This window comes from Nerophis lumbriciformis, linkage group LG20, assembly GCF_033978685.3.
Source record: "Nerophis lumbriciformis linkage group LG20, RoL_Nlum_v2.1, whole genome shotgun sequence".
Lineage (NCBI taxonomy): Eukaryota > Metazoa > Chordata > Actinopteri > Syngnathiformes > Syngnathidae > Nerophis > Nerophis lumbriciformis.
In genome coordinates this window covers 18,548,086-18,565,108 of record NC_084567.2, presented here as the reverse complement: position 1 = coordinate 18,565,108, position 17,023 = coordinate 18,548,086, and the positions used below count along the sequence as shown (strand labels likewise).

The 17,023-nt window shown below is 35.8% G+C and overlaps 1 protein-coding gene across 1 annotated transcript in view; it reads left to right on the top strand.

Moving 5' to 3' along the window:
• The window catches only part of cemip2 (cell migration inducing hyaluronidase 2), a 107,732-nt gene that overhangs the window by 36,783 nt on the left and 53,926 nt on the right, over positions 1–17,023 (top strand). The window contains exons 5-6 of the mRNA XM_061980561.1: positions 6,779–6,948; positions 12,129–12,320. Of these exons, the coding sequence (XP_061836545.1) occupies positions 6,779–6,948; positions 12,129–12,320 (362 nt within the window). The remainder of the gene's footprint in view (positions 1–6,778; positions 6,949–12,128; positions 12,321–17,023) is intronic.

The window sequence follows — 17,023 nt, the reverse complement described above, 5'->3', positions numbered from 1 at the left end:
TGGTATCATCCAAAACTAATGTAAAGTATCAAACAACAGAAGAATAAGTGATTATTACATTTTAACAGAAGTGTAGACAGAACATGTTAAGAGATAAAGTAAGCAGATATTAAGAGTAAATGAACAAGTAGATTAATAATGAACTTTCTACCACTTGTCCTTTTTTTATTTTATTTTATTTAGCCTTTATTTAACCAGGTAAAATCCCATTGAGATCAAAGATCTATTTTCCAAGGGAGACCTGGCCAAAAGGGGAGCAGTAAGGTTACATTAAAAACAGTAAACAACACATAAAACATCAAATTTACAACATTAAGACTTGCTCACAAAATACATGTGCATACAGACAAGGTAGACTGCAATCCATTTAATGTAACAACGGTTTGAAGTTGAAGATTCGATTGTAGGTTATTCCAAGCCTTCGGTGCTGAAAACCTAAATGCTTTCTTGCCCAGTTCAGTTCTTTCTTTGGGGACGACAAATTGCATAACATTCATTGAACGAAGATTGTGACTTCCTTGTTATATTTGTTAAAAGACAAGACGCATAAGATGGAGTGATACCCAGAATGGTTTTGTAGATGAACACATACCAATGATTGAGGCGTCGAGCACATAAAGACGTCCAGTTAACCATTCAGTATAACACACAATAATGTTGTAATGTTGACAAAATAATAGAATGGAAAATGACACAATATGTTACTGCATACATCAGCAGACTAATTAGGAGCCTTTGTTTGTTTACTTACTACTAAAAGACAAGTTGTCTTGTATGTTCACAATTTTATTTAAGGACTTAACTGCAATAAGAAACATATGTTTAATGTACCCTAAGATTTTTTGTTAAAATAAAGCCAATAATGTAATTTTTTTGTGGTCCCCTTTATTTAGAAAAGTACCGAAAAGTATCTAAATCATTTTAGTACCGTTACCAAAATATTGGTATCGTTACAACTAGGGATGTCCGATAATGGCTTTTTGCCGATATCCGATATTCCGATATTGTCCAATTCTTTAATTACCGATACGATATCAACCGATACCGATATCAACCGATATATACAGTCGTGGAATTAACACATTATTATGCCTAATTTGGACAACCAGGTATGGTGAAGATAAGGTACTTTTAAAACATTTTTATAATATAAAATAAGATAAATAAATTAAAAACATTTTCTTGAATAAAAAAGAAAGTAAAACAATATAAAAACAGTCACAAAGAAAGTAGTAATTAATGAAAATTAGTAAAATTAACTGTTAAAGGTTAGTACTATTAGTGGACCAGCAGCACGCACAATCATGTGTGCTTACGGACTATATCCCTTGCAGACTGTATTGATATATAATGTAGGAAACAGAATATTAATAACAGAAAGAAACAACCCGTTTGTGTGAATGAGTGTGAATGAGTGTAAATGGGGGAGGAGGTTTTTTGGGTTGGTGCACTAATTGTAAGTGTATCTTGTGTTTTTTATGTTGATTTAATAAAAAAAATAAAAAAACCATACTAAAAAAAACGATACCGATAATTTCCGATATTACATTTTAACGCAGGCCGATATTATCGGACTTCTCTAGTTACAACACTAGTTGACACAATCAACGGTCTCGCTCGCAGCAGCACTGTCTCTGTCATTTAGATACAGTGGTACCTGTTTTTTGTATGCCATACATTTGGCACAAATTTTTTTTTTCTTGAAGAAAGTTTTCCCCGAATTTTGTATGCCGTCTCGGTTATCCTACGGCTAACAAACTAGTCCAGTTTTTTGCGTGTCATCCCGCAGAATCAAGTGTTCAAACAAAGAGTCGTACGTAGGGATGACAACTGTCTCACAATATCAGTGTTTTATATCAGTTGATAATGATAATTATCTGTATTTTTCATGACCTATCGAAAATGAGCACCAGGGGAAAAATATATGAAATGTAAAACTTTTTATTTCAAATGTAGCCTTCCTCTGATTATAATCCCCTCAGCTACCAAGGCAGAAAGGAAAGGAAATGTCAACAATGTTAACACAATTCTGAAATGGTACACTTAACAATAACCTAGATGTGGGAATATAATCGATTTTTAGATGCATCGCAATTCAGACGATTATAAAATTGATTAGTAAATGTTAATAATTGATATAAGATGTATTTATTTTAAATAAAGTAATGTAGACAGTTCTAAAATGTAACTGACTGCAGCAAGCCATCTCACTGAGAGATCTGACCATTTCTTTTATTTTAGGGCACTTATGTTCCAATTCTGCACACATTTCAATGCATTAATTAAATGTGGGAAATAATTCAACTGTTTCTTACTACAAATGCACTATTTTTAAAAGTTGCAATTGATAAACGCTTATTTAGTGAAATGAAAATAAATGTAAAACTGCATCAATATACATGAATCAAAGCTGTATCAATAATAGATTTTTAATCGAATCGTAGCCCCTGAATCGTCATCATATCATGAGATGCCCAAAGATTCCCACCTCTTTAAATAAAGGTGCAAAAATAAGGAATATGTAAGGAATTATTGTGAAAGTTTGAACATGTAAACATAGAAAAACCTGTATAGTATGTCTCACAGTTGATTCTTTGCATGGAGTGAGAAGAGAAAATAAAAATGAAGAAATTGTGGATAAAAGAGGAAAAGTCACCGACATTATGGCAATTTTTTGTTTTATTTTTTTCAAACGGACCATAGTATGTGCACCACTTAAACCACGCTCACCCTCTAGTGCAGGGGTAGCAGGGATTTCGAAGCTACAGTTTGGCCAGCGAGACGGCACGAGTCCATTAAGCGGTGTTTTCATATAATATACAAATAGTCAACGGTATTTTTGTCACTATCTATTGGTCAAGGAAAGTTAAAAAAGTTAGTGGCCATTAATCGCATCAATGTGAATATGTGCACAGCATATACATATATGACCCAAACCAAATAACCTCTCCTAGTCATGGTGCAGAAAAAAAAATTAAACTAGCACAAAAATTCAACACACATGCTCACACATAACACATCCTGCTCATTGAACTTTGTGGATATTATTTAAAAAAACGTCCAATCAGCATAAAAAAAATCTAAACTACACCCATTTAAATCCATTAAGGCAGTGGTCCCCAACCTTTTTGTAGTTGCGGACCGGGAGGGGTGGTTTTTTTTTTTTGTTTGTTTTTTTGTTTTTTTAATAAAGAAATACAATCATGTGTGCTTACGGACTGTATCCCTGCAGACTGTATTGATATACATTGATATATAGTGTATATATTGTGTTTTTATGTTGATTTAATAATAATAAAAAAAAAAAAAAAAAATTATTTTTAAATTTAATTTTTATTTTTTTTCTTGTGCGGCCCGGTACCAATCGGTCCGCGGACCGGTACCGGGCCGCGGCCCGGTGGTTGGGGACCACTGCATTAAGGGATGATGAAAAAAATGCAAAACACTTATCCATGTTTAGCGCTTTTTAGCTGCTAGATATTTCTGATTGATTACAAAACTTTAAGGAGGTTGTCACAAAATCAAACAAGGTATAGGTCGAATTTCCACATACTCTTAACTCGGGGTGTAACGGTACACTAAAATTTCGGTTCGGTACGTACCTCGGTTTAGAGGTCACGGTTCGGTTCATTTTCGGTACAATAAGAAAACAACAAAATATACATTTTTTGGTTATTTATTTACCAAATTTGTAAACAATGGCATAACATACATATACACACAGGGTCCATTGCCAGGGATAATGTGGTCAACATATATAAAATAAAAACTAAATAAGATAAGGCTCAGAATGGTTTCTTAACAAAACCTTTCTACATATAAAGTGCTTTTTTTGATTGATTGATTGAGACTTTTATTAGTGGATTGCACAGTACAGTACATATTCCGTACAATTGACCACTAAATGGTAACACCCGGATACGTTTTTCAACTTGTTTAAGTCGGGGTCCACCTTAATTAAACTGCCTCAAGTTGTTGCTCAGATTAAATAAAATGACAAAACTTTTCTTCTACATATAAAAAGTGCAACATTAAACAGTTTCAAGTCAACTCAGCCTCAGATTAACTTTTCTTTCCCCCCCAGCCTGGCTAACTTGGCAGTAAGAGGATATGTGGGCTCATTGTTCTTCCACCATAGAAGTGGGTCAAAATCTAGTTTTTAATGCAATTTGGACTTATATCTGCTGCTATAAAAACATTTGTTATTGCTTTAGCCTTGCCTGACTCGCCGAGGAGAGGCTGCTTGAAGGTGGTGGTGACGCTTCAAATGTTTGACGTGTTGTCAGAAGCAGCTGCTGAACAATGTCGGCAAATATCCGTCCTCCATTGTTGTATCGCGCAGCCAATGTGTTCCCAAACGGGAGATCTTAACAAGGCAGGAGGGTTTTCCAGCTCTGGCTTTTGCATGTTGTCGTAGCCCGGTCGCTGCTAGAATGTCGTGTGTTGTGCCTCGGTGTGCATTGTTTACACAACGTGCAGTACGCTACTTAATATGTCCGTGTGGAAACTAGTTCGGTACACCTCCGAACCGAACCGAAACCCCCGTACCGAAACGGTTCAATACAAATACACGTACCGTTACACCCCTACTCTTAACCTATTATAATATTTATTAATAATATATTCAATACATTATATACGAATATATAATGTAATCATGTATGTGTGTGTATATATATATATATATATATATATATATATATATATATATATATATATATATATATATATATATATATATATAGTTACTTTGCATGCTTTCAGCCCCCCTGTCAAAAAGTTTTGACACCCTTGCTTTAGAGCACAGCTGTAACTTCCTGGCACTAAACCTGCAGAAAATAGATCTTCTCAGGTTTCTCTATGTTTACATTTTCACACCTTGCACTATTTTCTTATACTTTATTAAGTTCCTCTTACATGTGCCTTATTTTTGCACCTTCAGTTTAAGAGCTTATTAAGTGTTCAATGGGATTCTACTATTGTGTTTACATTGTTTGAGTGTTTTCTTTGTGTTGACATTTCCTTTCTGCTTTGATATCTGAGGGGATTATAATTTTAGGAAGGTTACATTTGAAATAAAAAATGTATTTATCATTTAAGATATTTTTCTCCTAGTCCTTATCTTCCATAAGTCATAAATATCAATAATTATCGATATCGATACAAAACACATACCGCCAAGCCCTACCAGACACTTTTGTATTCCCTGTTTTTGTCCCTCATGAGAGCAATTAACCCCGCTCACATACCCAAACACACACACCAGCACCCACACCCACAATCACACATTAACACCCAGCAAATCATGAGGTGGTTTAAAGGCTGCAAAGATCAACTGGCGACTGAGGCCGAAAAGTTTTTGTTTTCCTCCCCTGTGCTTCCTGCATGTGCTTTTATCGGTGCTCATACAGGTTGCATAACAGCGGCCCCCGGGGCAGAAACTTTAGTTCCCCCACCCCCCACCCCCGCCTCCTACGAGAGGAAAATCCACAGAAAACCAGACATGACAGAGGACCAGTCCCCAGATGGATCCGGTTTGCGTAGTAGACAAACATCAGGGATCTTTCCACAAGAATAGTTCAGGGACAAAGTCCTTATTGGACATTATAAAAGTACATTTATTAACCTAATACTTGTTTGGGTTTTGTACAAAAATATGTCACTTTTAGGGTACATGACAGTATTACACCCCTACATCTTTTGTGTGGTCCTCCTAAGGCGGGGTTGGTTCATGTTTTTCATACCATTCAGATGACCTTAGAAATATTATTTTTGTGAGGTTCGTTTGGACAGTGGACAGAAACACAAATATTTGGGATATTTGAAATTCAAGAAGAGTTGAGTTCACCCTTAAATCCCACCACCAATCCTTTCCACCGTCCGCACCCATCGGTCGGGCTCCAACCACTCAGATGATTTCATCGCTTTATATTTTAAACTATTTTCTCCCAAACATTCATGATGTATTAAACCACAGGTGTCCAAGGTCCAGATCGTTTTACGTGGCCCTCGAAAACCTAAAATAGTGCGACATAAAGGACTTCATCTTTCTTACTAAATATATTCCTTCTTTCAATGTTGACAGAAAAATGTGACGTCTTTTAAACTTGAGAATGATCTGACCATGCGAAGAACATGATAGTAACACAGGGGTGTCCAAAGTGCGCCCAGCAGCCTGAGTTTTGATGGCCCGCATCATATTTTTGAATAAAAACAACATTAGGAATGTAAAAGACAGATAAAATGTGTACGGTAATGTAATGAGAAAAAAGTTGACAAAATTGATATTGAGACTGGAGGAGATGCGGATGTAGAGACAGGGCTGCGGAGTGAGCGCTGAGCGCCTGGACGGACAAGCTTCACAGTGTCTTGGCTGAATGAGAATAAGTTTTGTCTTTAAATATAAAGGTAATGTCTGTTTTTAGCCTTTCTCTTTACAAAATAAAAATATATAAAAGTGGCCCCCGTGAAAAAGTTTGGACACCCTCCATTAATATGTATATTCCAAACATTATTTTTTAGATTTCAAAAGCAAGAACATTATCCATCAAGATGCACGTAAAATAATATTTCATTGCATGTGTGATAATGTCTTGAGGTGATTACACATGAAATATATTTACTGTTACAAGCGGCCCTCTAAGGGCATGTGGCCCCTCAATTCTAAAACATTACACTCCCTTGCTAATAGCATCCTATTTGTTTTCAAATGAATCTATAATATTCAGTGATCCAGTGGAACCTCGATTAAAGATCCTCCTTTCACCGGTACTTCCAGGCAGGCGTGGGCTTTGGTGTCAGTGGTCGGCGGCGGCAACGCGTCGTGCTCAGAAGATGTGAGGGAACACGAGAACCACGACACAGGAGGACGCGCCGTGGCGAGCCGCAACTTCACCACAGTGAACGGCGTGCGCTTCTCGGTCACCGCCTACAGCGAATGGAAGAACGGTGAGGAACACTCAATGGTGCAACTTCCGTCACGTCAATATCTGCCAAATTTGACCATGCATTACATCAGACAAACACAATGGTGTACTTGATGGACACGACAACCTGTATATAATGGTGTGGTGTAGTACAAAGCTAGCCATCGGGTCAGATTAGTAACTCTTTGACAGTGTGCATCATATTGTGGGGCCAATGTGCAGAATAATGATGTTGTGACCAAAAATTCTGATAACATTAAAAAATAACTCACTGGGTTTCCCTTAGGTTGCTTTTATATATGTGGCGGTGGGGGCGTGGTCAGTATGACCTCATCATATATATGACATGATCATTTTGATTTGCAATGATGCTTGGATATTTTCTTTAAAAAGACTATGTATACAAAATCCAAAACCAGTGAAGTTGGCACATTGTGTAATTCGTAAATAAAAACAGACTATAACGATTTGCAAATCCTTTTCAACCTATATTCAATTGAATAGACTGCAAAGACAAGATACTTAAAGGCCTACTGAAATGAATTTTTTTTATTTAAACGGGGATAGCAGATCCATTCTATGTGTCATATTTGATCATTTCGCGATATTGCCATATTTTTGCTGAAAGGATTTAGTATAGAACAACGACGATAAAGTTCGCAACTCTTGGTCGCTGATAAAAAAAAATCTTGCCTGTACCGGAAGTAGCGTGACGTCACAAGTTGAAAGTCTCCTCACATTTCCCCATTGTTTACACCAGCAGCAAGAGCGATTGGGACCGAGAAAGCGACGATTACCCCATTAATTTGAGCCAGGATGAAAGATTCGTGGATGAGGAACGTGAGAGTGAAGTATTAGAGTGCAGTGCAGGACGCATCTTTTTTCGCTCTGACCGTAACTTAGGTACAAGGGCTCATTGGATTCCACACTCTCTCCTTTTTCTATTGTGGATCACGGATTTGTATTTTAAACCACCTTGGATACTATATCCTCTTGAAAATGAGAGTCGAGAACACGAAATGGACATTCACAGTGACTTTTATCTCCACGACAATACATCGGTGAAGCACTTTAGCTACGGAGCTAACGTGATTGCATCGGGCTTAACTGCAGATAGAAACAACAGAAATAAACCCCTGACTGGAAGGATAGACAGAAAATCAACAATACTATTAAACCATGGACCTGTAACTACACGGTTAATGCTTTCCAGCCTGGCGAAGCTTAACAATGCTGTTGCTAACGACGCCATTAAATCTAACTTAGCTACGAACCTCGACAGAGCTATGATAAAAACATTAGCTCTCCACCTACGCCAACCCTCATCTGCTCATCAACACCGAAGCTCACCTACGTTCCAGCGATCGACGGAGCGACGAAGGACTTCACCCGATCATCGATGCGGTCGGCGGCTAGCGTCGGATAGCGCGTCTGCTATCCAAGTCAAAGTCCTCCTGGTTGTGTTGCTGTAGCCAGACGCTAATACACCGATCGCATCTACAGCTTTCTTCTTTGCAGTCTCCATTGTTCATTAAACAAATTGCAAAAGATTCACCAACACAGATGTCCAGAATACTGTGGAATTTTGCAATGAAAACTGAGCTTTTTGTATTGGATACAATGGCGTCCCAATACTTCCGTTTCAACCATCGACGTCACGCGCATACGTCATCATACCTAGACGTTTTCAACCGGAAGTTTCGCAGGAAATTTAAAATTGCACTTTATAAGTTAACCCGGCCGTATTGGCAGGTGTTGCAATGTCATCATTGATATATAAACTATCAGACTGCGTGGTCGGTAGTAGTGGGTTTCAGTAGGCCTTTAACGTTCGAACTGGAAAACTTAATTTTTTGAAAATATTAACTAATTTGGAATTTGATGCCTGCAACATGTTTCAAAATGTGCCAACTTCACTGATTTTGTGTTTAAAAACAAATAATCAGCTTTATTGGCCAAGTATGTTTAACACACAAGGAATTTGACTTAGTAAACTGTGCTCTCTTTGACGATGTTTACACTCCAGGCAAAAATGGCCCATATCAGATTTTTTTTAAATCAGATTTTTTTTCCGGCTGACTGTTTACACTGCAAGTAAAATGTGATTTTTATCAGACTCCAGTGTAAACGTGCACAAGCCCCAATTTGACCCCAATGTGGCCTCGACGTCACTTGCATGCACACTTTGATAAAGTGAAAACAAAGAAAGTTGACTGGGAGAAAGTCGCTAGTACTACAAAATAAAATAAAAGTTGCAACGTCTTAAAAATGTGTGTTTTTTTTACGTGAAAGTAAACGAAATAAATATAATGTATGAATGGATATATATAGTGTAATATATTTGGGAGGGTTCTAATTTTTTGATGGATGTTAAGTAGAGGAGACACAGACATCAGCGTGGATCTACGTGAGCTTTATTTTTCAACTCACATGTAAGCAAATGCACCGCTTCGTCAATTCTGGTCTTACAACAATTGCTATTTCTTCAAAATCAAATATATATATTCATGTATTGCATACAGCCTATTATTTGTGCACTATTGACAAGTGATGCACCAAAAATGTAGTTGTCTTAAATAAAAACCAAAACCGGTTGTTGTGATGAAATATCCATTTCTACTGGCGAGCACTTGAGTGCTAAAAGCTCGCCCAAAGATGATGAAAAAATCACATTCAGGTCGCATTGCTTTTGGACAGAGTCACATTTGAAAAGATCAGATTCCAAGTGGATTCAGGTCTACATTCTGATGTGGCTTCAATCTAATGCCAAAAGATCAGATTTGAAGCACTTTGGAGCGTTTAGACTGGCCAAAATAAATCAAATCTGTGTCACCTGAGAACAAAAACAAATCATATTTGGTGTGCAGTGTAAACGGGGCCTTCGTTCAGTGCAGTTTCAATTGTTGCTTATCGTAAAAGGTAACACAGGCTACATTATATTCTGCCCTCCCTGAATGTTGCCATTTAGTTTGCCAAAAATGGAAAAAGTATTTTGAATTAGAGATGAAAAACATTACTGTTTTGTTAATATTCTCCCCAATACAACTTGTTGGGATTTTTTTGTATATATATATATATATATATATATATATATATATATATATATATATATATATTCATTCATATACATATATATATACATACATACATACATACATACATATGTATGTGTGTATATATATATATATATATATATGTGTATGTATATGAATATATATATATATGTGTATGTATATGAATATATATATATGTATGTATGTATGTATGTGTATATATATATATATATATATATATATATATATATATATGTGTATGTATGTGTATATATATATATGTATATATACATGTATAATGTGTGTGTGAATGGGTAAATGTGGAAGTAGTGTCAAAGCGCTTTGAGTACCTTGAAGGTAGAAAAGCGCTATACAAGTACAACCCATTTATCATTATATATATATATATATATATATATGTATAAATAAATCGGCAGCACGGTTGGAACTTAGAGACAGATTGTATCTTAAAAAACTTGTCAGCTGAGGCAATCGTATCTCCAAGTACCACTTTGCAAGTGTTTTTCTTTTCTTTTCAGTTTTGACGTAATCCTTCACTGTATTTATTTGTAGCTTTAAGGCTTGTTAAAAAAAAAAAAAAAAAAATCTGCGCGCCGGACTTTGCACACTCCTTACCCTTTATGGCCACCTGTGAACTTTTATTGGTACAAACTGTTTCGATTGGTAGTCTTTAGCAAGATGACAGGTGAGGTTTGTCACATGCCTGAACATTAGGTAACACTATGTTTGTGGCCATTTTTACGACAGATACCAAGCCTTTCAATCGCTCAACATGACCTGTGAGCTGTGTGTTTATCCTATATGTGCCCACACTTTGGTAAACACTTCAGCGCTGACTCGGTTTCACTCAAAGGTGTGCACTAGACCAGCGTTTCTTAACCATTGTTACCATAGACGGCCACCAAAAAATATCTGTTTCCCAGTTGAGGTCTGTATAATGGGCCGCGGCAGTACTCAGTTGTAATACACTTTTCCATCATTTGTGGCAGTAATGACAATATCAACCAAACAGAAGAAGTTATAGAAAAGTTTCTTGAGGGCAAAATCTATGACAAACGAAGCTTTCATTTGCACTTTAATTTTAGAAACATATTCATTTACTTATTTTAGCACAACACAATTGGATATACATTTATATTTAATCCGTTATGACTCCCTTCTTATACAGTACATTTGCTGAGTATTTATTTTTCTAATTGGCCTGACCTAAGCCTAGATATTAGGGGTGTAAATCTTTGGGCACCAAATGATTCAATCTGAATTCAATTAGGTGACGATTCAACTCAATCGATTCAACAATTGTGTTTTAAGGCCATCCCCATGCAACACGGAAGAACTGGTTGCACGGGGATGGCCTTAAAATATGTCTTTAAAATTGTGTACTGTGTGTGTGTGTATATATATATATATATATATACACATACATTTATTTATATATATATATATATATATACATACGTTATATATATATATATATATATATATATATATATATATATATATATACATATATACATATACATATATACATATACATATATACAAGATGCAGAGATGGCAGGCTTGGTGCAGGAAAACATGATTTAATGTCCAAAATAATGCAAAACACAAACCAGGAACCAGGAACAGGCAAACAGGAAAACAGCAAACAGTCCACAGCATACAGCTTACAGCTACAGGTAGTAGCTTACAGCTACAACGACAATACTCCAGCACAGACTGGAGGGCAAAGCAGGTCTAAATAGCAGCCGGTTGATTGACACCAGGTGTGGCCAGGTGCCAATCAGCCGCAGCTGAGGGGAAACAGCGGTCAGGGAGAAAAGCAGGAAACTGAACCAAAATAAGAGCGCTGACAGGAAATAAAAACAGAGGAAAAACCAAAACATAACTAAACTGTCAGCGACAAACCTGACAGTAAGATTACTAATTTAGTGTTAATATTTGGGTGGGCCCCTGGTACCTCTGTAGTGGAAAATTTGGGCCCTGAGGTCACCTTAAAACCCCTATAGTAGGTTTTCTCCAATTTTCTTTACCATTGTTGTTTTTCATTTAAAAAAAATCCCTCACCATTAATCACTTGATTCATTTTCAAATTCAAAGTTGTGCTCTATATTTTACTCCCTTCCAGGTTTCCCCATCTCGGGCTTCCAGGTAGATGCTGTGGACCAGGTGGTGCTGAATCTCCAGGATGAGGTGCAGCGGACCTGGCAACCCAGCAATCAAATAGTTGTTGCCAGTACAGACTATTCCATGCACCAAGCTGAAGAGTTTACCCTTCTACCCTGCCCTCACTGCAACAGCAGGCAGGTTCGAATAGAAGGTAAGAGAGCAGCGGTTTTTCATGAAAAAAATTAATAACCGTATTTTCCGGACCATACGGCGCACTAAAATTTTTTTTTCCCCCTCAAAACTCGACTGTGCGCCTTATAGCCCGGTGCGCCTAATGTAAGGTATAAGTTTGGTTGAGCTTACCCACCTCAAAGCTATTTTATTTGGTGCAATGTGTAATGATAAGTGAGACCAGTAGATGGCAGTCAAACACAAGAGATAAGTGTAGGCTGCACTATGATGGCAATATGACTCAAGTAAACAACAGTAACATTTTATATGTTCCATTGAAAATATAGAACATTACACACGACGCTCAAAAATCTATCAAAATGTTTTAGTACGACTTAAGCTATGAATCCGCATCGCTTGATGGATTGTACTGTGCTTCAACATACGAGTATTATTATGGTGTGTCTATAAAGTAACATATATTATCTGGCGTTTTGTTTCGCAATATTATGCAAAAGCAACTTTTCTTACCTTCTGGTACCTGCTGATCTGTATTTGGGATCTGCATAAATCCTGAAAAATTGTGCACGTCCGTCTTTGTAGTCCGTGGAACCCCGTAGTCGATAAGCTTCTTCTTTTTCTCTATCTTCTTGTTATGGGACATTCATCCTCCGCTGTTGCCATTTCTAATATAAAGTAGTGTAAAGTTTTAACTTATATCTGTCAGTAAACTCGCCATGAAAGCGCTAAAACATACCGGTGTAGTGAGTTGACATTATTCACCCAAGGCACTTTAGTTATTAGAGTTCCGGTTGGACGGTTTTTGACGGGACACATTTCCAGTGTTGAGGAGATGCTGCTCCGTTATTGATTTAAGTAAAGTTTGAATGTCATTAAAACAGTTTGCTCCATCTTTTGACACTTCTTCCACACCCGTCCTTGCACGCTATACCGGTACAACAAAGAGGACGGGGAGAAGACGCTGCCGAAGGTGAGCCACGTAAATAAGACCGCCCACAAAACGGCACATCCTGAAGCGACTGTCAGAAAACGGCTTGAAGATGATCTGTAAAAAATAAACTATGCAACATTTTGACCAAAGAACCACCATTACATGTTATGTAGACCACAAGGAAGTGTTTTACATTTAGAAAAAAGTAATAATAATATGACTCCTTTGATGCACCCTATAATCCGGTGTGCCCTATGGTCCGGAAAATACGATAATTCATGATACCGTTGATTCATCACATTTGAAGCAAATTGTTGCGCACTACTTGATTGCAACCAGCAGGGGTGCTGTTGGTTCAGTCTCAACTAGTTTGCTGCGTAAATATCAGCAATGCTAAGTTGAACTCAATCCATCCATACCTTCACTATGGAAAAAGATGGCATTTAAAGCTATAAAGGGCACCGGTATTTAAGCAGCACCCACCAAATTTTCAAAGAAATACAATTTTTTACATTTACACACACCAGACTATAAGCTGCAGATATTTACCGGTATGAAATATTTTGTAAATGTTTATTGAGATACCTTAGATTGTTTCCAAACGGTGTCTGTCACACGGGAGTAAAACAGCTGATCAAACAAAACAGAAGTCATCGTCATGGACCGACTAGCTGCAGAAGCTAGCTCTCCAATCAGCTAAACCGACTCAATAACTCCACTGTGACGTTTTGGTAAATTTACAAAACTGAAACAATACAAAAAGAATGGAATTGTAAGTTAATAATTCTAACAAAGACAGTCGTAAGTGTGTTAGCATATTACCTAATGCTAATGACGCTAGCTCCATTATATTACGATCGCATGTACAAATATGCATATGTATATATATACTGTATGTATGTATATATTTATATATATGTGTTTATATATATGTATATATATATATGTGTTTATATATATACATATATATATATATATATATATATATGTTTGTATGTTTGTTTATATATATCTGTATATATGTACAGTATGTGTGTGTGTGTGTGTACAGTATATTTATGCATTTTAATCTGTGTATTTATTTATTTTTTTATATGTGATTATATGTATGTTTATATATATATATGTTTATATATATATATATATGTATTTGTTCATATATAAAGTATATTTGTTTATATATATATATATGTATATAGAGTATATATATGTGTGTATGTATATGTATGTATATATATATATATATATATATATATATATATACTGTATATATATATTAGACTTAGACTTAGACTTAGACTTCCTTTTTATTGTCATTCAAATGTGAACTTTACAGCACAGATAAGAACGAAATTTTGTTACATAAGCTCATGGTAGTGCAGGATAAAAAAGCAATAATGTGCATTTATAAATAAATAAATATATATATATAATATATATATAAAATAAATAAATATATATAAATAAATAAATAGATTACTGTACAGATAAATATATTACACTGTTTCACATGCGTCCACGTTTATGGATGTATGTTATATTGTCTTTTTTATTCCAGCGAGTTAATCCATTTTGGGGGGAGTTGAGGGGATAATTTAATTATGATGCGTTCAAGAGTCTTACGGCCTGAAGGAAGAAGCTGTTACAGAACCTGGAGGTTCTGCTTCGGAGGCTCTTTCTAGAGTCCAGCAGTGAAAACAGTCCTTGGTGGGGGTGGGAGGAGTCTTTGCAGATTTTCTGAGCCCTGGTCAGGCAGTGGCTTTTTGCGATCTCCTGGATAGGAGGAAGAGGAGTTTATATATATATATATATATATATATACAGGTAAAAGCCAGTAAATTAGAATATTTTGAAAAACTTGATTTATTTCAGTAATTGCATTCAAAAGGTGTAACTTGTACATTATATTTAGTCATTGCACACAGACTGATGCATTCAAATGTTTATTTCATTTAATTTTGATGATTTGAAGTGGCAACAAATGAAAATCCAAAATTTCGTGTGTCACAAAATTAGAATATTACTTAAGGCTAATACAAAAAAGGGATTTTTAGAAATGTTGGCCAACTGAAAAGTATGAAAATGAAAAATATGAGCATGTACAATACTCAATACTTGGTTGGAGCTCCTTTTGCCTCAATTACTGCGTTAATGCGGCGTGGCATGGAGTCGATGAGTTTCTGGCACTGCTCAGGTGTGATGAGAGCCCAGGTTGCTCTGATAGTGGCCTTCAACTCTTCTGCGTTTTTGGGTCTGGCATTCTGCATCTTCCTTTTCACAATACCCCACAGATTTTCTATGGGGCTAAGGTCAGGGGAGTTGGCGGGCCAATTTAGAACAGAAATACCATGGTCCGTAAACCAGGCACGGGTAGATTTTGCGCTGTGTGCAGGCGCCAAGTCCTGTTGGAACTTGAAATCTCCATCTCCATAGAGCAGGTCAGCAGCAGGAAGCATGAAGTGCTCTAAAACTTGCTGGTAGACGGCTGCGTTGACCCTGGATCTCAGGAAACAGAGTGGACCGACACCAGCAGATGACATGGCACCCATGCTCATATTTTTCATTTTCATACTTTTCAGTTGGCCAACATTTCTAAAAATCCCTTTTTTGTATTAGCCTTAAGTAATATTCTAATTTTGTGACACACGGAATTTTGGATTTTCATTTGTTGCCACTTCAAATCATCAAAATTAAATGAAATAAACATTTGAATGCATCAGTCTGTGTGCAATGAATAAATATAATGTACAAGTTACACCTTTTGAATGCAATTACTGAAATAAATCAAGTTTTTCAAAATATTCTAATTTACTGGCTTTTACCTGTATATATATTAGGGGTGTGGGAAAAATCGATTCGAATTCGAATCGCGATTCTCACGTTGTGCGATTCAGAATTGATTCTCATTTTTAAAAAATCAATAAAAAAAAAAAAAAGTGTTTATTTATTTTTTTATTTTTTTTAAATGAATCAATCCAACAAAACCATACACAGCAATACCACAACAATGCAATCCAATTCCAAAACCAAATCCGACCCAGCAACACTCAGAACTGCAATAAATAGAGCAATTGAGAGGAGACACAAACACGACACAGAACAAACCAAAAGTAGTGAAACAAAAATGAATATGATCAACAGTATCAATATTAGTTACAATTTCAACATAGCAGTGATTAAAAATCCCTCATTGACATTATCATTAGACATTTATAAAAATAAAAAATAAATGAACAATAGTGTCACAGTGACTTACACTTGCATCGCATCTCATAAGCTTGACAACACACTGTGTCACAAAGATAAAATAAGTCATATTTTTGGTTCATTTAATAGTCAAAACTAATTTACATTATTGCAATCAGTTGATAAAACATTGTCCTGTACAATTATAAAAGCTTTTTTCAAAAATCTACTACTCTGCTTGCATGTCAGCAGACTGGGGTCGATCCTGCTGAAATCCTATGTATTGAATGAATAGAGAATCGTTTTGAATCGGGAAAAAAAATCGTTTTTGAATCGAGAATCGTGTTGAATTGAAAAAAAAAAGTCGATTTTGAATCGAATCGTGACCCCAAGAATCGACATAGAATCGAATCGTGGGACACCCAAAGATTCACAGCCCTAATATATATATATATATATATATATATATATATATATATATATATATATATATGTATATTTACTGTATATATATATATATATATATATATATATATATATATATATATATATATATATATATATATGTATATGTATATATATATATATATATATATATATATATA